Source organism: Pseudorca crassidens, chromosome 11, assembly GCF_039906515.1.
Source record: "Pseudorca crassidens isolate mPseCra1 chromosome 11, mPseCra1.hap1, whole genome shotgun sequence".
Lineage (NCBI taxonomy): Eukaryota > Metazoa > Chordata > Mammalia > Artiodactyla > Delphinidae > Pseudorca > Pseudorca crassidens.
In genome coordinates, this window is record NC_090306.1 from 97383082 (window position 1) to 97405679 (window position 22598).

At 55.0% G+C, this 22598-nt stretch overlaps 1 protein-coding gene across 6 annotated transcripts in view; it reads left to right on the forward strand.

Moving 5' to 3' along the window:
• Positions 1-22598, forward strand: part of CACNA1I (calcium voltage-gated channel subunit alpha1 I) — a 118549-nt gene that overhangs the window by 49851 nt on the left and 46100 nt on the right. For all 6 annotated transcript variants that reach the window (XM_067698153.1, XM_067698154.1, XM_067698155.1 and 3 more), the window contains exons 5-8: positions 286-383; positions 14559-14718; positions 20731-21046; positions 22197-22289. In XM_067698153.1, the coding sequence (XP_067554254.1) occupies positions 286-383; positions 14559-14718; positions 20731-21046; positions 22197-22289 (667 nt within the window). The remainder of the gene's footprint in view (positions 1-285; positions 384-14558; positions 14719-20730; positions 21047-22196; positions 22290-22598) is intronic.

The window sequence follows — 22598 nt, forward strand, 5'->3', positions numbered from 1 at the left end:
GGGCATGCGGTGGGGCCGCAGGGTCTCTGCCCCTCCATTCCCTCTGCCCCTGGCCGCATCTACCGGAACCCTCAGGGCAGTCCACGAGGTGGATGTCACCTGCGCTGCTTACAGAGAAGGAGACGGGCCCAAGGAGACAGCCCAAGGCCAGAGGGCTGACTGGGGCTTAGCCGGGTTTCTGACCACTTTTCTTACCCTGTCCAGGCAGGCGTGGGCGTGGCTGGCCCGGCCGTGGCCCTGCTGTCCCCGTGCTCTGGGCCTCACTCTTCTCCCCTCTCTTCGCAGGATGGTCGAGTACTCCCTGGACCTCCAGAACATCAACCTGTCGGCCATCCGCACCGTGCGTGTCCTGAGGCCCCTCAAAGCCATCAACCGTGTGCCCAGTGAGTTGGTGCCCCCTCCCCTGCCCCAGGGCACTCACTCACTCAGCAGAGACTGACCGGCATCTCCCCATGCCAGGCCTGTGCTGGGCACGGGATCCTTCAGTGACTGGACAGATGTGGGCCCTGCTGCCAGAGGTTCACGGGGCACTATTTGGGCCTGAAGATGCTGGAAGGTGGCCCTGGCGCCTCTGGGTCCCAAAAGGACTTAGACTGCAGCAAATACTGGCTTTTTGGGGACAAGATTCCTTGTGGGGGGGGCTGTCAAGGTGGCAGGTGTGTGAAAAGAAGCTGCTTGGTTTGAGGGAGGGTGTCGTGCAGCATTCCACTGGGGAGGGGCTCCCAGACCCCCCACTTGTGCTGACTTGGAGCTCGAGCTCCCGACCCACCCACTGACCCCCTCCATAGGTTCATCCCCCACAGGTCCATCCACCCACTCCCCCATCTGACCGGCTGCCCGTCCATCTGTCCGCCCACCTAGTATTGAGAGAGGTTATCTGATAACAAAAACCCCTGACACCTGCCCAGAATCATCCAGCTTTCAAAGCTTTTCATCTCTGTGATTTCTTCGGAGCCTTGCAGTCCCCCTGGCGGGAGGTGGGTTAGTCTCATGAAAAACTGAGATGAAAAAACTGAGACTTGGAGACTTGAGGTTACTTGCCCAGGAGGTCTCCTGACTCTTTCCACTGCCCTGTGTCTCGAATGGGATGGGGATCTAGGGAAGGAGAGGGGGAGGGCCCTGCCTGCAGGGGGCTTCAGGCCTGATGGGGAAGGTCAGGAACTTTTAGGAGCATCTACTCACCTCCTGTGTGCCAGGCTCTTGACATGCCGCTGGCTGACTTAACCCTCTGAACAACCTATGTGAGGCTCAGAGAGGTTAAGTGGCTTGCATAAGGTCACACAGCAATTCAGGGGCAAGGCAGGGATCTGAGCAGAGTTATGTCTGTCCTAAGCCCAGTTCTTTCCCTGGCTCTGTCTGACCCCTTGCTTCTCTCCCCTGCCTGAGCCTCAGTTTCCCAATCTGCAGAAGGTGAGAGGGCTCCTGGCACCTTGTCCTCCTCCACAGTCACCACTGACCCCACTCTGCCAATACCCAGGCTTGGGGCCTTGGGGGTCCCTGCCACTCGCCCTGCCCACCTCTCTGCGGCCGTCCGCTGTGAGTGCCTGTGGGGCCAGCCTGACTCTGGGCTCACAGAGCGTGTTGGTCAGCCCGGACAGGCCTGGCTGGGCAGTGGAGGCTGTGCTCTGGGATATTCGTGGAGCAAGGTGACCTGGGAGGGCAGGTTGGCACAGGTTGGGTGAATTACATAGGGGGTCCTGGAGTGCTGGAGTCTCAAGGTCGCATATACAAGGTCACCTCCCCACACATGAGCCTTGACGTGATGGGAAACTCCAGGGGCCCCTGAGAGTTGCTGTGAAGGTCCTGAGGTGGGGGTTGAGAGATGGGGGTGGGGCTGGGGGTGAGCGGTGAGAACAAAAGCTGTGGGAGAGGGGGGAGGGGCGGTTCAGCTATATCACCTTTGCCCCTCCCACTGTCCTGGGGAGACTCCCTCGGGGGCAGGGAAGGGAAATCCAGAGAGGCCATCCTAGGTGGCAGACTGTCTCTGTCCTTCCCACTTGCCACCAAGCCTAGAAGTCTCCTTAAAGATTAACTTGTTCAAAACCATCTTTACCCCTTTTAACAAATGTGGAGAATGAGACCCAGAGAGGGCCATGACCAGCCCAAGGTCACACAGCAGGTTAGTGGGAGGGACTAAACTGGAGCCTGTTTCTAACCAGCCCACCTTGCCCAGGGGTGCATGTTCCTCTCTCTCAGGCGCCACCTCCTACTGGGAAACTGACCACAAGGCAGACTTGGTTCCCTCAGCGCCCAGAACTACGCCTGGTGTGTGGAAAGCACTCGGTAAATAGGTGTGAAGTGGGCCCGCTGGCCAAGTTTATCCAGTAGCTGTTCTGTGCAGTCAGTGCTCAGACGGAGGGGTGCCAGGCATGTGGAGCTTATGGGGGTGCAGGGAGGGGCAGAGTGGGGGGCACTGGGGGTCTGAGGTGGAGTCAGCTGAGACCCAGCGGAGCGTGGGGATTGACCTGGCAAGGGAGTGTTTTAGAAACGCCTGGCAGAAGTGGAGTGGACACAGAGGATTGCTCTGGTAGTGTGGGTGAGCCGTGCCCGGGCCAGGCAGGGTGGAGAGGAGCAGGTGGGCAGAAGCCCTGGTCCCCACCCTGGAGAGTCACGGAGGAAGCCCAGCATCTGGCCTGGGCAACCTCAGCAGGGAAGGCACCAGGCAAGGGCCGCATCTTTCCTGGGTGCCCCCTTTGTGCTCCCCATTTCTGTTCCAGGGGAAGGCAGGGGTTGCCCTCAGGAAGCAGCCACCGTGTGGCCACTGTCACGCTCCTAGCCATGCAGCCCACAGGCCCGGTACCCTTTCCAGAGATGCGGGTGCCTGTGCCGATGTCACACAGGGGCGTTTGTACACGATCCTGCATTCTGCGTCCCCCGTCAGGTCTCGGGATCTGACAGGCATGGGAGCAGCGACGTGACAGGACATTTCAGAAGAGATGGTCTGGGTGGGGGGCAGACAGGATACACACACAGGGTATGGGCCTCTCTCTCCGGGTGGGTTTCTGTACACCTGTGCGCGTGTGTGCGCGCGTGTGGGTGTGAGGGTCTCTGTATCTATGAGAGACCATGTGCTGTATGTATATGTGTGTGCACGTGTGCGGGGTGTGGGCCCACGTGCCTCTCCTCCCTGCCCTTTTCGCCCTCTCTCGCTGCCCGCGTGAGGAGCTCATTTGCAGCTCCCGGCTGTAGGGGTCACTTCCAGGTCCCCAGAGCCAGTCCGTTCACTTCTCTGGAGAAGGGCGGGGCTGGGCCCTGCGCTCCTGGAGGTTCCGATTTTGGAGGCTGGGTAGCCCCAAGGGCCCAGAGAGGAGCTCGGCTCTTTCCTTAGGGGCCTCTTTCCTTCTAATAGGCTTCGCTGGGAGGCCCAGGGTGGCCTGAGGTGGGCAGTTCTGTTTCCACTCCGAGCTGATTCTGCCTCTCAGCTGACAGACGAATCTCGAATCTTGCTTTCTCAGAACCTGGAGGCACAGCGCTCCAGGATCCAAAATATAACTGATGCGTCCCCCTGGAAAGGGACCTTAAGATAAATCCGTCTTCATGAGCAGCTTGATTAACAGGAGCCTCAGGCTGTTGGAGCAGGTCCTCTGATCCAGACCCTCATTTACAGAAGGGGCAGCGTCCTTCCCAGGTGCCAGGAGCTCTGCCCAGGGTCACTGGGGAATAAGCGGCATGGGGGGCGGGGCACAGTCTTAGAAGTGTCTCTTCGAGAAGTTTGGTTGGTTGCCTTCTTTTTTCTTAGATGTTTCCATGAACATTCCAGGTCCTCCCATTTACTTATCTTTAGAGCCGCTTCTGCCCTGGGACGCCTTCTTTTCAACAATAGCCTGTAGCTTTCAATGTGGCCACTAGATGGCAGGCTAGAGAATTGGGACTAGGCAAAGTGAAATTATGGGTTATTAATTGCAAAGCTGTGGAGAGAGGGGCGGCTGCCTGTAGTTTAAAAAGTAGTTTAAAAACACGACCAACGAGGAAGACTCAGTTGGGTTGTCAGGGAATGTAATTTCTACTTCTTAGCTCTGCAGGGAGCCTGCTGTGTGACCTGGAAGCCCCTGGGTGTCTCTGGGCCTCAGTTTCCCTATTTGCACAAAGGAGGAGGAGGGACTGATTAGATGTGTGGTTCTGACTTTGTCCAGGATGGTTGGGGCACCTGGGAGTTGTGGTGCTCTTTACAGAACCTCGTTAAAAATATGTCCCTCCACCCTACTCCTGCCAGGTCTGTCCTGGCCACTGAACCATTGGTGGATAAAGGGCAGGAGATAGTGCATGGGAGGAGGTTAGGGAGGGAGGGAAGAAGCACTAGACTGCCAGTCAGGAGGCTGGGTTCTGGTTCCTCGCTGTGTGACCTTTCATAAGTTGCTATCCCTTTCTGGGCCTTGGCAAGATGGGGCTGGATTATCTCTGAAAGCGCCCCCTCCTGGCACCAGCGGACTCCAGGCCTCACCCAGCCTATACACCCCCCAATCAGCTGCAGTGCCTCCCAAAGCCCATTGGCCAAGCCATTTAAATATGAAAAGTGCTTTTTTCTCCAGTAAGAAACTAGGGCAGTTCTGCTAAAGCCTGAGCCGGCTGAGTCTGAGCTGCTGGCCCACATCTGCACCCTGCCACTGCACACCCTGCCCAGCCTGTGCAGGGGGTTGGGAGGGAGGCCTGGGGAGCACAGGGGCAGCTGCTGGGGATGCTGATACTCGCCTGGGCCCCTGCCCCCTTCCTGGAGCCCAGTCCAACTAACAACCCCTGGGTCAGCAAGAAGCCACCTCTGTGCAGGGGCCTCTGGGATGGGGCTGGGCTGGGCAGGGCCCAGGGACAGGGAGGCAGAGCTGACAGTGCTGTGGGTGAGGCTCCTGTCCGGCCCCAGCTGCAGGCAGGACTGGAGACTTACTCTGTGCTGACAGGCCCCGGTTCTAGTTCTTTCACCTGCCTGTTGTGGGACGCTGGGCCTCTATTTCTCCAACGATAAGATGGGGTTAATAATAGCAATTTCCATATGGTTTTGTAAGGATGAAATGCCCTCAGGTGTGTAGAGAGCTTAGCATGGAGCCTTGTATGCAGTAAGTGGCCAACAGGTGCTACTATTATGAAGAAGGTGCTGGGAGCATTGGGGGTGGAAGGTAGGGGCGTCAGGACCTCTTTGCAGAGGCTGGTTTTGGAAGATGCTCAACAAGGACACAGAGGGCTGGGGAGGGTGGTCCCTGCAGATGGAGTGGAATTGCATGTGCCAAGGTGGAGAGCAGGAGCTGTCCTGGGAACAGTGGGGCTGGGCAGAGGACTGCGTGTCATGGGGAGGTGGAAGGTGAGCATTCCACATCTTCTAGGGATTTCCTAATAAAGATAAATGGCTAAAATTTATCAGATGCTTTACATGGGCTGTATCATTTCACCTTCATAACAGCCCTAGGATGTTGGTACCATTGTGATGCCCACTTTACAAATGGGGAAACTGAGTCAGAGAGAGGTTGAGTAACCTGCCCAAGGCCACACAGCTGGCCAGAGCTTTTTGCTCCTTTTCACAACCTCCTTCCTTTCCTTTTAGTGTGTAGCCATCTCAGCCGCCCACTCCATCTGCAGGGCATCAGGAAAGACCCCTGCCCACATCCAAGGTCAAAGTAGAAAGACCCCGTGGGCTGAAGTAATGCCCTCAAGGCCCCTTCTCTTCCCATCTACCCCCAAGTTTGGTGTGCCCCAGACCTCCGAACGCCTTTCACTGTCAGGGTGCAGAGTTCTCGTGGTGCCAGGCCCCAAGCAGCCCGAGGGGGATGAGTCAGGGCAGGAAGGAGGATGGCGCAATGGTTAGTGCAGAGCGTGGTGTCTGAGTCACCCTGCCAGCATTCAAAGCTTGGTCCTGTGTTAATTAGCTGCAGGACCTGGGGGAAGATTCTTCTTTTGTTTCGGACCCCTGTCTGCACAAGGGGGATGGCACACAGCACCATCATGTGGGTTAATCTGCAGTGCCAGGTGTGGAACATGTGCCCTGTGAACTGCCCCATCCCTGCCCTTTTCACAGAGGGAGGGTCCCAGTGTTGAGGCTACAGACTGCTGCATCCAGAGCAGTTAGACCAGCGTTTGTGCCTGGGATCTTGGCCAGTGGCTCCACCTCTCGGACCTCAGTTTCTCCATCCATAAAATGGGGTCTCAGCCCTTCCTCGCTAGGCTGTGGGGCAGCAAAACATCCTTATGACATCTGCTCCTAGAAGGTGCCCAGGGAAGGTGCAAACACCGTACGTTGATCACGTGGGGGTCTCATACTCCGCATCTATTGGCGGTGGGGCTGGGGGACCTTGAAACAGAGCTTGCATGAGAATCTCAGCACTTCCACTCTGTACGTGTGTTTAATGGGACTTGGGGTGCAGGACCTTGGACAACAGTAAAGAGCAGCCGGGACTGTGAGAGGAGAGATGCTTGGGGTGGGGGTGGGGTGAAGGTACACCCCGCCCCCCGCCCCCTACCGCCACCTCCTCCGCTGGGGTCAAGTTCTGTTCTGCAAATCAGGAAGGAGTGATTCGTGGACAGGACACAAGATGAAGGGAGAGAGGCACTGTGTATGCATTCATTCATCCAATCATCCAATCATCCGTTCACCCAAAGTAGCATCCACTAAGGGGCAATGGGGCCGGGCCTTGGGTCAGCTGTGGGGTCACAGAGAAGACGCAGATGCAGCCCCGTCTCTGCAGGCAGACACTCAAGCCAGGAGCTCTGGGCGGGGGACGTGTGCTCTAATGGAAGCATCAGGGCCGAGGGGAAGGGCCACTAACGACGTACTTTGAGGAGGCTTCAGACAGGAGGGGGCGCGGGACATTTGAAGAAGGAGTAAAAGGGCAGGAAGGTACCCAGTGGGGGGCTACCTTCAGTGGCACAGGACCAGGCCCACCCTCTAGGGAGTGAGCCCTGACAGCCTTGGGGAGGAAACCAAGGCCTCCCCTGAGGTGGAGGGTGCAGGGCTGCAGACTCCTTGCTGGGGATTGTCTCTTATCTCAGGAGTGGGCACTGAGGGCCCTCTTCAGCCCACAGGCCCCTCCCAGGCTGGGCTGGGGCCAGTAGCTGTGTCCTCGGCAGCCCAGCCGTATGCTGCCTGGCCCGGCCTCCCGGTACCCACTGTGCCCCTGATTAGTTGGCACTGGCCATGGCAGGGGCAGCACACGGCCTCTCCCGGCTGCTCAGCGCCCTCCGCTGACCTGGCCAGACCAGGGAGAGAGGGGAGCCCCCAGGCCGAGCACAGCCTCGGCGCCCCTTGCCCCGGGCCTGGCAGAGCGGCCCCGCTAATGTGGGCTGACAGTTCCTGTCTGCAGAGAGCACCCCGGACCCCCAGGGGAGATGCCTGTCAGGAAGCACACCCCCGTCTTCCTCCTGGCCCCCTACGGCCACCAGGGCCCTCTGCCTCGCTGCTGCCCAGCTTTCCTTAGGGCGGAGGGTCTGGTCTGGGGGGTCCCCGGCGAGAAGGGGTGAAAAGGTTGAGCAGCTCCATCAGTTTGCCCATCTGTCATCCATCTCCCCCAGCTCCTGGCTTTAAATGCTACCTAGAGACCATTTCTACCCTGATGCCACCCACGTGACGCTCCAGGCCGTACTTCTCTCTCCTGAACCCCGGACCCTGAGATCTTACGAAGCAACTTCACATGGGTGTACACCACGCACCCCAGACCCCACCCATCCCCGCGGACCCCCATCTTCACTGAGGGCTGCTCCGTGCCTCTAGTCTCAGGCCCCCAGCCTCAGAGATGCCTGGGTTCCTCTCTACCGCCCGCATCCACACCCCACCCCTCGGCTCAACCTTCAAGAGGTTTCCTGAGCCCAGCCACGACCCCCTCCACTGCCACGTCAGGACCAGCCACTTCTGCATCATCAGGATGGCAGGTGAGCAGTGGCTGGGCCGGGCCAGGCAGGGTGGAGAGGACAGGTGGGCAGAAGCCCTGGTCCCCACCCTGGAGAGTCACGGAGGAAGCCCAGCATCTGGCCCAGGCAATCTCAGCAGGGAGGGCACCAGGCAGAGGCCGAATCTCTCCTGGGCGCCCCCTCAGTGCTCCCCATTTCTGTCCCAGGGGAAGGCAGGGGCTGCCCTCGGGAAACAGCCACCATGTGGCCACTGTCACCCTCCTGGCCATGCAGCCCACAGGCCCGGTACCCTTTCCAGAGATGCGTCCGCATGTGCCAGGGTCACACAGGTGTGTTTGTAGACCATCTTGCAGGCTGGCGCCTCCTAACGGGCCTCCTTCCTCCTCCCTGGCCCACACCGTCCATTTTCTCCCCAGCAGCTGGGAGACCATGTCTCTCTTCTGCCCACAACACTCAGAGCGAGTCGAAGCCAGAGTTTCACATTCACTTGCAGGCAGCCCCGTTTCCCTCCCGTCTGTGCCCTGGCTGTTCCCTCTGCCTGGAGAGCTCTTCCCCCAGCTGTGCACACAATTGCTCTACGCATCTTGCTGGTGTGGCCTTTCCTGGCCCCCATTTTATACCAGCCTGACCCCCGGCCCCAGCCCAGCCCTCCCCATCTCCTCCCCCATTCTACTTCTTGTGTTCGTAGCACTTAACCACCCAACAAATGAGGAAATGTACTTACTTATTACGTTTGCTGTTTCTCTGTCTCTCCCTACCCCTACCTAGAATGTGTGCTTCACAAGGGCAGGGGATTTGGGGTGTGTGTGCGTGTGTGTGTGGGTGTATTTCTGTGTTTTAGGCCGTGCCGTGTGGTGTGCGGGATCCTAGTTCCAGGACCAGGGGTGGAACCCTTGCCCCCTGCAGTGGAAGCTAGGAGTCTTAACCACTGGACTTCCAGGGAAGTCCCTTTTGTGTGTTTTTTTAAACGGATGCATCCTTAGAGCTTAAAACAGTGCCTGGCACGTAGTAGGCCCTCACTAAACGCTTGTTGAAATGATCCGTCCACTCAGCCATCACTCCTACATTCGTTCAAGCTGCCCTCCTCGGAGGGGCCACTCTGTGCCAGGCCCTGGGCTGGGTCGGAGGATGCGGAACACCCCGGTGGGCCTTGCCCTCCTGGTTTCCGGCGGGGAGAGGAGGGCAGAGCTGCGATGAAGGCCGACAGCGTAACAAGCGCTGTGACGGAGGGAGGATGGGGCTGTGGCAGCCCATTGCGGGAGCACGAGCTCAGCCTGGGGACCAGAAGAGGCGACCACGCAGCTGAGTTTTAAAAATGGTGGAGAGATGGACTTCTGGGCGACTTTGAGGGCCCGGCGGTGACCCAGAATCTGGGCTTTCCAGGGACTGGAAGTGGGTCAGTCTGGCTCCAGCATGGACCCCGTCCTGCCGTGGGAAGTGCCCCTGGCGTTGCCCCCAGCAGCACAATAGCAAAGGACCCCTTGTGGCAGAGAGTGGGGGGCGGTGTGAGTGGGGGCAGAGTGTGCAGAGGTGGGGAGCCAGGGCGCCGGGCGCGTCTGCTGTCTGGCTGGAGCAGCGGGTTCAGGTGTGGCGTGGAGGGCGTGGGGGGCGAGGCTTGGGAGATAGACTGGAGCCAGGCTGTGGGGGCCTGTGAAGGGGGGATGGGGGCAGTTGGGATGAAGATTTACACTTTCCCCACGGGGGTGGCTGGGCTGCTGGAGGCTTCTAACTTTGGGGGCACCCCACTCGGAGGTGTCCTGGCCTTGGGGTGTTTCTGAGGCTGGACAGGAACCCCCGTCCTCTTCTGTAGATGAGGCCTCTGGGCCCCAGAGAGGGCAAACTGTTTCAAGGACGCCCAGCCAGGACTGGGGCCCAGATGTCCTGCTGTGGGTTGATGCCCTGCGTGCTCATCAGGGCAGGGACTACATTGAATGTTCTGAGGACTCCGGGGTCCTCTTTCCCTTCTTAACTAGGGAAGCAGGGCCCTCAACCACGCTCGTGGGTCGCCTGCAGCCTGCCCTCACCCAGGCACACCTGGTCCCCACCCCAGGCTGAAGGCCTCAAAAGTCACACTAAGAGAGCAGAACCAGGCAAGCTCATCCTGAGAGAGGAAAAAGGAGAGCCATGGGGGAACTAGATGCAGAAAGCCTTCCTAAGTATCTGGGAGTGAGAATCAGAGAAGACTGCCTGGAGGAGGAGGCTTTGGCTGGGGGACGGTTTGGAGGGAGACGAGCAGGAAGGATGGTCCGAGGCAGATGGTGATGGGTCTTAAAGGCAGTCTCTCTCTGTCTCTCTTTCTCTCCATCTCTGTTCTGTCTACAGTTCTCTCTCTGTTTCACTTTCTGTCTGTCTCTCTCTCTCTCCTGTACACAGTGCCAGGGGAAATGAGGGCAGAGTGGAACCATCGGATTTGCCTTAGCTAATTACTTACTTGACCATGGGCATAAAAGGAGGATTAGCTGGGCTCTCATGGGGTCCTCCCGGGCTCCCTAATCGCGTAGCCCCTGTTTCCTGGCACGGAAGTGATGAACTCGTTCTGAGCCCCTAATTAGCTAATTATGTGGTGGCTCTGTGGCCCTGGGACTCCCCGGGCCCCAGGGGGGCTGTGAAGTGAGCTGCGGCCCAGCTCAGCAGAGGGTGGCAGGAGGGGAGGAGGGACCGGGCTGCCATTCAGGGAAGCCAGCCTGGCAGGTTCTCAGGAGCGTTTCAGAATTTCAATGTCCTGGAGAACTGAGAAATGTAATTAACTGAGCAACACAGGCTGGGCCCGGGGAGCAGACACGGAGAAGCGGGGCTGGGATGGTGAGGAGCTGCCTCCTCCAGGCCTTTCTGATCTCACCCCTTCTCACAGCTGCCACCTGGCCCTCCGTGCTTGCCTCCTGCCTCTGTCCTGTCCTCCAGGATTACTCCTTCCCCTTTAAAGCCCAGAGCTGACCAAGCGCTCGCCCTGTTTAGAAATCTGCCCATGGACCACCCTGACCAGCCACCTAACAGAGAGCCCCGCCCTCCTTAGACCCCCAAGCACAGTCTGGATGCCCTCTCTGAACGGTCACCCCTCTGCGACTTTGCCACAGCTCCCGGCATCCTGCAGGGCCCAGCTCGAGTCAGCCCCTCCAGGAATGGGCCTGGAGCTGCCCTCACTGCCCAGGCATGGTCCGTTTCCCCAACACTGTGGTCCCCTGACCCCCTGCTGGTAGACTGCAAGCTCTACCAGCAGGGGTAAAAAATGAGGGCGTAAAAAAATGAGGATTTTGGTTTCCCCATGTGCCCAGCACCGTGCCTCATATGCAACAGTATTTATAAGTGTTTGATGAGTGAATGAATGATGGGGCATCAGAAAGGCCTGCAGCTGAATTAACATTTGGATGGACTGCAGGGTGCTTGCTCTGTTTTCTCGCTTCCCTCTTCTGCACACCCCCTGGCTACCCTGCAGTGGCGGGGGGCAGACGTGGCGAGGTGGGGTATTGAGCCTTCACTCACCCTGGCTTGCTCTCAATTGGAGAGCAGGAGCTTACAAAGGAGCCCCACTGCCTTTCCCAAGAGGAGGCTGACCTAGTTTTGTGGGGAGGGAGGATGGGGGTGGGCATTAATTATTGATTGGAAATCACTCCATACAGAGCTTGTGATGCAAATCCCAAATAACTACCCTCATGAATAACCACCTCAGGGGCTTCCCTGGTGGCGCAGTGGTTGAGAGTCCGCCTGCCGATGCAGGGGACGCGGGTTCGTTCCCCGGTCCGGGAGGATCCCACATGCCGCGGAGCGGCTGGGCCCGTGAGCCATGGCCGCTGAGCCTGCGCGTCCGGAGCCTGTGCTCCGCAACGGGAGAGGCCACAACAGTGAGAGGCCCGCGTACCGCAAAAAAAAAAAAAAAAAAAAAACCCAAAAAACAAAAAAAAAACTACCTCAGCCATCACTCCTGGAATAAATAAAAATCTGGACAGGGCCACTGTTCTCCTTGTCACCATCCTTCCATCCTCCCCTCTCCAATATTCCACTCCCTCCCTATGACTTGGCACATCATTCATTCACAAGCAGTCATTCAATAAATGTTGGCTGAGCCTCTGCTCTGGGCCAGGACCTGCTGGGTTCCAAGAACACTGAGGTGACATAGACACAGGCCCTGCCCCCAGGAGGTTAGAGCCAAGTGGAAGAGACAGGAGGGTAAACAGATGACTACACACTAGGGTTAGAAGAAGATTGGATGTTGATGTAAATGGTACCTCCAAGGTTGTGCAACCTGCACAACTGTCCATCCTAGGCTGGGTCAGAGATGCTGAGGTTGCCCAGAACAGAAGAGAGGGAGAGGGGCTTAGAAAGGGTATGGGAAGTCTTCACAGAGAGAAAGCAGACTCTTAACTGAGATGTGGTGGCTGAATAGAGGTTTGCCAGGCACAAGAGAGGCAGAAGAGTGTTCTAGAAAGAGGGGACAGCATGAATAAAAAAGCATGGAGGTGTGAAATCCCATGGTAGCTTTATGGAACTTTAAATAATTTGATATTGCTAGACATAGCATGCACACTGGGGACGGAGGGAGGCAGAGAGGAAGATGAGGCTACAGAGGTAGGCAGGGTTCACAGGAATCACAGGATCTTGGGGGGGGGGGTGCGCTCAAGGGTGACCCACCAGCTCTTGACACTCTTTGGGGCCACAGACACTTGCGTGGACCTTCTTCCCAGAAAAATTCATGGCATCATACTTGCATACTTTACAGCAATTCCATAAGGTTCATGGACCTTCCGTAGTCCTTCCACGGACCTCCCCCAACCTGCCAGGGGTCCACAAACCACAGCTTCTGTAACTGATGAGAATGCCAGCACTTTTCATACATAGTGATGACGTGCCCAGATTTGTGTTGTAGAGTGTGTTATCAGGAATCACTCCCTCTCTGTCCTGGGCTCTGCCTTCCTTGGGCTGGCTTCAACCCCAGGCAGGCATTATTCCCGGGAGGCAAATGGCCCCAGCAGCTCCAGGCTTAACTCCTCCCAGCTTGTAACCTCTGCAGAAAGAGAGCATCTCTTTTCCTGTAGTTCCAGCAGAAGTCTCAGTGCAGACTCTCATTGGTCCTGGATGGAGTCACGTGCCCATCCTGGACAGATCATTGAGGCTAGAGGAACAGGCTATGCTGATTGGCCAGGCCTAGGTCATGTGATCTCCATGTCAGCCCACCCAAACCACAGGACTGGAATGGGAGAATTGGTGCTGTTTTCATAGGACTGGGAAAGGGAGCTGGGCAGAACTACAGAGGTGACCCACCTGTCTGGGGCTTGCATTCCTGCGGATTCTCCAGTGACTCCTGAGGAGTCAGGAGGGAGTGGGTGACATGCAGACAGTTACTGAAGCTGTGCAGATGATGTCACCCAGACTTGGGAGAGCTGGGCCCTTTTCACAGCCGGGGTACTGAGCCCGCGGGGAGAGAGAGGGCACGGAGGGTGCAGATGGGTCAGCCCAGGGCAGGAGGGGCAGAAGGGAAGGATGGGGAGACAGACGTGAAGGGTGGTAAGTGTGTGGAGCAGTGCCGGAAGCTGAGCATCTCCACTTCCTCTGTGGGGCGGGAGCCCCGGAGTTTGCTGAGAGTTGGCTGTGGGCCCTGAGCTGGGGAATCTTTGCAGAGTGGTTGCTGTCTTCTTGGGCCCGTCTGCTGAGGGACCTTATCCTCCAAGAGGGGAAGGGACTGGTTCAGGTCCCACAGGTCCCAGAGGCTAGCAGGGTGAGGATTTGAACCCGAATCTCTCTAAATCTCTCTAAATCTCTCTAAAGCTCTATGTGCTTTCCGCAGGCTTTCCCTACCTGAGGCATTTCAGGATGTCAGACCTCCCTAGGAGCACACGTTCTGCCCCCTTCCCATGCCTGCCTGAAGCCCGCTTCAGGTCACGCGTCGCCCTCCCTGGGGATGTCTGTCTCCACGCCCACTTCCCCACCTTCTGTTTTGCCTCTGCCTTGGGTTGTTCATCGCAGCCCTTTCTTAGGAAAGGAAGAGTCCTCTTCCTCTGGCATCAGGCCAGGTCTGAGTCCCTCGGCTGGCCAGGGTTCTTCTGTAGGTGGCTCTGAGAGGTCTGCCCGGTTCCATCATGCAGTGGGCGGGTCAGCAGGGTGGTTTTGGCTGGTACTGATGTGTCCTGGCAAGGTCAGGGAACCACTGACTGCCCCGGAGATGAAGGACACTTATTAGGCTCCTACTGTGCCCATTCTGGGTGGGTGCTGGGCATAGGGAGATGAGCTGGCCTCAGTCCTAGGCCTCCGGGTACTTGAGGGTTGTGGAAAGAGTGCTAACTTGGTGTCAGGACACCTGGTTTAAATCCAGACCCTGCTGCTTCCTATCTGTGTGACCTTGGGCGAGTAGCTTCAGTTCTAGGAACCTCCAGTTGCCTCTTCTATAAAATAGGGATAATATTACCACCCTCACGAAGGAGATCATATTTGTGCATTACCCAGAAGGGCGCTTGGCACATAAAAGGTGCTCCACAAATGCCTGCCTCTTCACCCAGAATCTAGTGTAAGTGTCATGGGGCCCAGAGCCATTTCCGTGGCCTCTGGGAGGAGGGGCAGGTACCAAGGAGGAAGTCTGTCTGGTGGCCACTGAGCAGGCTGAGGACAGTAAGGAGCCCCTGCCCACGTGTCCCGCCTCTCCTTTCACTGCCCCCTCTCTGTTCCTCTAACCCTGCTCTCCCTCTGTCCTCTCCGGGACCTCTGCCCCTGTCTGCCCATCCCTCCACCCTTCCCTCTCTCAGGTATGCGGATCCTGGTGAACCTGCTCCTGGACACGCTGCCCATGCTGGGGAATGTCCTCCTGCTCTGCTTCTTTGTCTTCTTCATCTTTGGCATCATCGGCGTGCAGCTCTGGGCGGGCCTGCTGCGCAACCGCTGCTTCCTGGAGGAGAACTTCACAATGTGAGTGCAGTCCCACCCCCACCCCGTACCCGCCTGCCCCGGGCTCCTGGCCAGCTTTAGCTGGGGCATCAGTGGCGCTGAATGTTTCAGGACTAGGAAGGTCTCCACATTGAGACCTGGTCCCGATCCTTATTTCCAGTGGTGCAGGGAGATTAAGGGATGTGCCCAGGTGAGTTGGTGGTAGGTCTCTCATGAATGGCTGGACACCAGAATGAGCACAGAAGTCCTCTGGGCTCTCAGAATTGGTATCAAAAAGTCCCAGCCCAAGATAGGCCCTTAGATGCTAATTCAGTACCTAGTGACTCTTAACTTAACACATAGTTTTAACTTACTTGGGAATTGGGACCAAAAGAGTGGAAGCAGCAAACGAGAAGGAGGTTGGGTAAGAGGAAAAAGGGCGGCTAAGATCCAAGCAGAAGTGGGGACAACAAGGAATAGAGACAGAAAACCTTCAAAGCAGACATGGAAACTGGCTTTCTAATTACAGCACAGACGTTCCTATCAGGGGCTCTGAGTCATCAGGGAAAGGTCAGCTCGCATTCGGCCCACTTGTGTCTAAAAGCAGTGGGGTGAGCAACTCCTCCGAGAGATGATTGTCCAAAGCTGTGTAAACAGAAATCAAGCTTTCGCTCTTGGAGGAGTTGCGTTGAGTTATCTGAGAAATGTGACATCTACAGAACCTCAGCGACGAGGGATAAGCAGCGTCTCTGAGTGTACATACATGCCCATATGTGTTTGGACACGGCTATACTTTCATTTTGTTTCACTAATAGGCGTTAGTGCACTCCTGCTGTGTGCCAGGCCCCAGGGAGACTGAAGTAAAAAAGCGTTTTCATTCATCCTGTCACTCGACAAACTCATCCAAGTGGCAGCTCTTGCCCAGCCCGTGCTCGGGCCGAGGACACAGCAGAAGGACACAGCAGAGTTCCTGCCCCTGGGGAGCGAGGACTGCAGGAGGGACAGTTCTTGTCCCTGGGGACACTACACGGGCATGGGCTGGACCTCCCTCTTGGCCTGATTGTTGGTTGTGAGGATGGAGCTAAGCTGGAGAGCCAGGGGGAAGCCTGGGGAAGAGGACTGACCCGCCCATCACTGTGGGGGAACAGTAGGGTACCTGGGTAGATCAGGGACGGGGCACCCTTGTGGGTAAGAGCCCTGTGGGGGGCAGGGGTGCCCTCACTGTGTCAGTCATTTGGAAGAGGTGGGCCCTGAGTCAGGGCCTGGGGCAGCAGGAGAGGAGGACCCTGCTTCTCCTGGTCTGGCCTTCAAAGATGGAGACGGGTAGGTATGAGCTCTCAGCTTTGGGTTCAGGTCTCATCCAGGCCCCTCCATGCCATATGGATCTTTCTCTAGGTCATTCCAACATGGCCGCTTTCTCATTATCCCAGCTCAGCCCTGATGTCGCCTTGTCCTGGAGGCCTTCCCTCACCATCCCCCTCCCCCAGACCCTCTATTGCCTTATCCTGCTTGATTTTCTTGGCACTATCTCTGTCTGCAATTATGTCACTTGTGCGTTTATTTTCTTGATTGTTGGGTATCTCTAGACCAGTTTATTTACTTGGTTAGCAAGGATGAAGCGCTTCTGTGTGACAGGGGCCGTGGAGGTGATGCTTGACTTTTGATCCCTTGTGGAGACCAGGAAACGGAGGCTGAGAGAGGAGAATCTTGCTCCAGGGCACCCAGCTTGGCGAAGTGAGAGGTAGAATTAGAACCTGGGTTCCCCTGACTCTAAAGCCCGCTGTGACTGCCCCGCGGGGAGTGTGCGCGAAGCATCCCTCCAGGCACATGAGCCCCTCAGGAGACCCCAGGTGGTCATTCGGAGTGTTCTTGATGAGCACAGAATCAGGACGATGTCACCCAGCTAGGAAGTGGCAGGGCCCGGAATCTGAGCCCTGGTCTGGTGTCCTCTGCAAAGCATCTGGTCCCTTCTTGCCGATTCTGTCTAGGCATTAATGCACACACACGACTATTTACACCCCAGACAGGTTTTAAAACTGAGAATGGCTCTGGCAGCATGTCTTGAGTGTGTTTTTCATCAGTGTTTCTTATTCCACGAATGAATAAGAAGCTGGCGAGCCAGCTTCTGTTGATGGACCTTGCGAGGTTTCCAAGTTTTTGCTCTTACATACAAGCCTGCAGGGAGCATCGTGTATGCTTGCGATCTTTGTGATCAATGGCTAGACTCATAATGTCTAGTCAAATCAGAGATATTGCGGGTTTGGCTCCAGACCACCACAGTAAAGCGAGTCATACGACTTTCTTGGTTTCTCAGTGCATATTATGTTCACACTATACTGTAGTCTATTGATTGTGCAATAATATTAAAAAGAGAGCATACCCCAATTAAAAAGTACTTCATTACCAAAAGATGCTAGCCGTCATCTGAGTCTTCCGTAAGTTGTAATAGTAACAACAAAGATCACTGATCACAGATCACCACGACAAATATAATAATAATAAAAGTTTGAAATATTACAAGAATAATCAAAACGTGACAGAGACACAAAGTGAGCAAATGCTGTTGGAACAATGACGCCGACAGACGTGCTCGATACAGGGTTGCCACAAACCTTCAATTTGTAAGAAGTGCAATAAAGAAAAGCTCAAAAAAACCGAGGTATGCCCCTGTGTCCATTTTTTTAAAATACTTTTTTTGGTTAAGGTATAAATTACACTCAGTAGCAGGCACAGCTATTAAGTGCTCAGTGAGGTTTTAACCTGGGTTGCACATCACTGTAAATCTACCCTGAGAAACTCACTGTCCCCAGCAAGGCTCCCTCCTGCCCTTTCCCAGTCACCTTCCCCCTCACCCCAAAGTAGCAGCTATTCTGACCTCTATCACCATAGATTCCCTTTGCCTGTTTCTGAGGTTTCTTTAGATGGAATCATATAGGCCGTTACCTTTTGTGTCTGCATCTTTGTCTCAGTGTCTGTGAGGTTCATCCAAGTTGTTGCTTGTGTATTTCCTTTTTCATTTTTTTAAAAAAAATCATCTCTAGATTACTTATTTTTTTAAAAAAATATTTATTTATTTATTTATTTAGGCTGTGCCGGGTCTTAGTTGTGGCATGGGGGATCTTTGTTGTGGCATGCAGACTCTTAGTTGCAGCATGCATGCAGGATCTAGTTCCTTGATCAGGGGTCAAACCCGGCCCCATGCTTTGGGAGCGTGGAGTCTTACCCACTGGACCACCAGAGAAGTCCCTCCTTCTTTTTCACTGCTGTGAGGATTCTGCCGAGTGAATATACCACTATGTGTTTTTCCATTCTCCCGTTGATCTGGGCGGTTTCTGGTTCTTTGGCTCTACGACTGATGAATACTCTTGTCCATGTCTTTGGGTGGATATGGCCATTCCTTCTCTTGGGTAAATTCTCAGGGGTAGAATTGCTGGGTTAAGGGAGTGCATATGTTTATTGGCTTTAGTAGATTTTTTTTTTTTTTTTGCGGTACGCGGGCCTCTCACTGTTGTGGCCTCTCCTGTTGCAGAGCACAGGCTCTGGACGCGCAGGCTCAGCAGCCATGGCTCACGGACCCAGCCGCTCCGCGGCATGTGGGATCTTCCCGGACCGGGGCACGAACCCGTGTCCCCTGCGTCAGCAGGCGGACTCTCAACCACTGCGCCACCAGGGAAGCCCGGCTTTAGTAGATTTTGCCAAACTGTTTTCCAGGATGGTTGCACTAAATGTTCGCTAGCAAAGTCTAAGAGTTCCAGTTGCCCTACATCCTTCAGCAACATGTGGAATTGTCAGTCCTTTAATTTTTACTATTCTAGTGAGAGTGCAGAGGTGCCTTATTGTGGTTTTAATTTGAATTTCCCTGATGACTAGTGGTAATAAGCACCTTTCCGTGTGTTTATCAGCCATTGGTGTATCTCCTTGTGAAGTGTTTGTATGGTCTTTCGCCATGTTAAAGTTGGATTGCCTTTCTTTTTCTTATAAATTTGTAGCAGACCTTTATATCCTGGATTTGAGTCCTTTGGTGGATATATATATATTGCAAATATTTGATTCCAGTCTAAGTTTTCTGTTTTCACTCTTTTTTTTAAAAAAATATTTTAAATTTTGTTATTTTTCTTTTAAATTTTTTTCTTTCTCCTTTTTATTTCTTTTTAAATAAAAAGTTCTTTTTGTTCCTTTATATATTTTTTCTGTTTTTCTTTTATTGTCTTTAAAATTTTTTTCTTTTTTCTTTTTGTTTTTCTTCTGTTTTCACTCTTTTTCCTTTTTAAAATATTTTTGTTTTTTATTTCTTTAGAAAATTTTGTTCCTTTATATTTTTTCTGTTTTTTCTTTTCCTTTTAAAAATTTTTTCTTTTTGTTCTTTTTCTGCTTTCACTCTCTTAATGGTGTCATTTGATTGACAAACAGCAGCTCTCAGTTGTAATGAAGACCAGATAGCAATCATTTTCCTAGTATGCTTTTTGTATCCAGTTTAAGAAATCTTTTCCTAACCCAAGGTTACCAACTGTCCTCCAGTGTTTTCTTTTAGAAGCTTTCTTGTTTTTATCTTTCACATTTAGGTCTATATTCCATTTCAAATAATTTTTAGTACGACCTGTGGTTGGGGTCAAGATTCATTTTTTATATGGATGACCGATTGTCCCAGTACCACTGATGAAGAAGTCCATCCTTTCTCCACTGAATTGCAGTAGTGCCTTTATTAAACTGTCTGGGGACCATATGTATTTGGGTTGGATGTCTACATGTTAATTGTTAATGGATGTTGTTGCCAAATTGCCCTCTAAAAAGGTCATGTCAACTTACACTCCCACCAATAGTGTATTAGCGTGTTTGCACTCTCCCCATACTCAATATCATCAGCCCTGAAATGTTTGCTGTTTGGATGGATGTAAAATGATCTCACTGTTATTTTTTTTTATTTTTATTTTTTTGCGGTACGCGGGCCTCTCACTGTTGTGGCCTCTCCCATTGCGGAGCACAGACTCCGGACACGCGGGCTCAGCGGCCATGGCTCACGGGCCCAGCCGCTCCGCGGCATGTGGGATCTTCCCGGACAGGGGCACGAACTCGTGTCCCCTGCATCGGCAGGCGGACTCTCAACCACTGCGCCACCAGGGAAGCCCAGGATCTAACTTTTTTATTTTCCACATGGATAGAAAATGTCTTAACACCATTTACTGACTAGTCCTTCCATTCCCCATGGACCTCAAAAGGTGTCTCTATAATATACTAAGTTGTCTTTTATACCTGGGTTTGTCCCTGTGCTCTGTGATGTTCCACAATTCTTTCTGTTCCTGTTGCAATACCACACTCTAATAATAATCATACTTGTAGAGTATTTTGTTCTCCTGGAGGACTGCGCTCCACTCATCTTTATTCTTTTAAAAAATTGTATTGACTGCTCTCCCGTTCATATAAATCCTAGAACCATCTGGCCAGGTTTCATAGACAAAATCATGTTGAGATTTTGATTGGGATTGCAGTGAATCATAGATTAGCTCTACAGGATGGGCAGTGCAGGCATTGTCATCTCTGTTTTACAGATGAAGAAATTGAGGTCCAGAGAGGGGAAGTGACCAGCCCAAGGTCACATAGATGGGAGAGGGTGGGGCAGGAAGGTATCTTACCTTCATCTGTTGAATCAGCAAAATTCAGCATTTGTATATTAAGCACCTACTCTGCTCCGACCACAGTGTGTGGGTACTAGGGATGCTGAGACCCAGTCCTTTCCCTAAAAGAGCTCCAGCCGCCCAGGGGAGTTGGGTGCATTTTTCCCCAAGAGCAATAACGGGGGTGAGTGCAGGGCCCAGTCTTCCCTGAGGCTCCCCCAGGGAAGGCTCCCTCTTGGTGTTGGGGGGGACCCCGGAACTGCCACAGTGGGCAGGTGGGAGTTTTGGTGACCATGGCAGAGGGGGGGAAGGGTGTCCCAGGCAGGGGGAACAGCATGTGCGAAGGCCTGGAGGCGATGATGGCATGTTGGGCCAGTCTTGCCATGCTGTGTGGCAGTGACCCCTCCCCTTCTCCTCCTTCCCCACCATCACCTGTGGACAGACAAGGGGATGTGGCCCTGCCCCCCTACTACCAGCCGGAGGAGGACGACGAGATGCCCTTCATCTGCTCCCTGTCGGGGGACAACGGCATCATGGGCTGCCACGAGATTCCCCCGCTCAAGGAGCAGGGCCGCGAGTGCTGCCTGTCCAAGGATGACGTCTATGACTTTGGGGCGGGGCGCCAGGACCTCAACGCCAGTGGGCTCTGTGTCAACTGGAACCGCTACTACAATGTGTGCCGCACAGGCAGCGCCAACCCCCACAAGGGCGCCATCAACTTTGACAACATCGGCTACGCCTGGATCGTCATCTTCCAGGTGGGGCCCTCGGGCCTGGCGCCGGCCCCCATGCTGGGTGGGGTGAGCAGCTTCACCTGGCAGGCGGGGCTCTGTGCTGGGGGTTTGCCACCCGTGTCATTGAAACCTACCCGTCCTGCTGGCACAACAGGCACTATCAGCCCATGTTACAGACAGAGCAACTGAGGTTCGAAGAAAGGGCTGTAGGCCCTCGGGTGTATTGCCTGATGCCTCTGTGCCTCAGTTTTCTTATCTCTAAAATGGGGGTAATAACAGCTGCCCCCCGACCTTGAGTGGCTGAGAAGAATAAACCAGATGATGCCAGCCGAGCCTGGTGTGCAGTGAGTGCTCAGTCAAGGTTGCCTTCCTGCTGTCGTCAGAAGGAAAGATGGGGCAGGTGCAGAGGGTGTTGGCTGAGAAGCCGCTGAGGGGTCTGCTTGGCACGCTTCGCTCTGGGGAGCAACAGGATCACAGAATTCAGAGCTGCAAGGTGTGATGTCATCACAGCCCAGCAGCTGCGTTTTGGGTCCCTTCGGCCCCGAGAGGGTGGGTGGCAGTGACCTGGCAAACGCTCTGTGCATTTGCCAGAAGCGAACAAGACTGCGGTGCTGGGGACGCTGGGCGTTCGTCTCGCCCAAGGCTCCTCTGCTTTCCTCTCTGGGAAAGCGCATGGGCGACAGAGTCACTCCAGGCTTCTCACAGCCCCCGTCCCGGGCTCACCTGAGCTGCGCCCTGACCCTGCCAGGTAGGCTCTGTTGATCCCACACACTGAAGAAGCAGCCGAGGCTCAGAGAGTGGCCCAGGGGGTGAGCTGGCGCCGCAGCCCAGGGCCCCCTGCTTCCAGTCCTTCTGCCTTGGTGTGGAAGACTGGAAGGTGGGGGGCTCTGGAGCGAGAGGCACCAGGTTAAGTCCCTCGTCCACTCCTTCCTGGCTGTGTGACATTGGGCGAGTGTCCTACCCTTCTGAGCCTCCGTTTCCTCACTTGCGTGTTGGGGATGGGGATGGCTGCCCCGTGGAGCCCTTGGGAGAAGTATGAGGGGGGACACGTGTCGAGTGTCCCGGCACGCAGCGGGGCTTCTGTCTGGGGCAGCTTCCCCTTTGCTGCCCGCCTTCCTGGAGGCTCAGCCGTCTCAGGCTCTCGCTCTCCTCTTCTGCTCCGTCCTGGCTGCAGGTGATTACCCTGGAGGGCTGGGTGGAGATCATGTACTACGTGATGGACGCACACTCCTTCTACAACTTCATCTATTTTATCCTGCTGATCATAGTAAGTGTCAGGGGAGCTGGGGCTCTCTGGGCAAAAGCTCAGGGACCCATGGGCCAGGGGACCCCAGAGTGGGGGCGGGGCTCTTTGGGAGTCCCCAGGGTGCCCCTGCAGAGCCCGAGTGCTGAGTGGGAGAGAGCAGGAGGGGCGGTTTGTAAAGGCAGCCGAGCAGCAGGTGGCTGAGGGAGCTCGTCGGGGTGGCCGTGGAGGCATCCATCACTTCCGATTGCCTTCTCTTCTCATTTCTGGGCATTTAAGTCCACCCGCTGCTCCTGCCTGTGTTTCTCTGCCTCGTAGTCTTTGGGAATACAT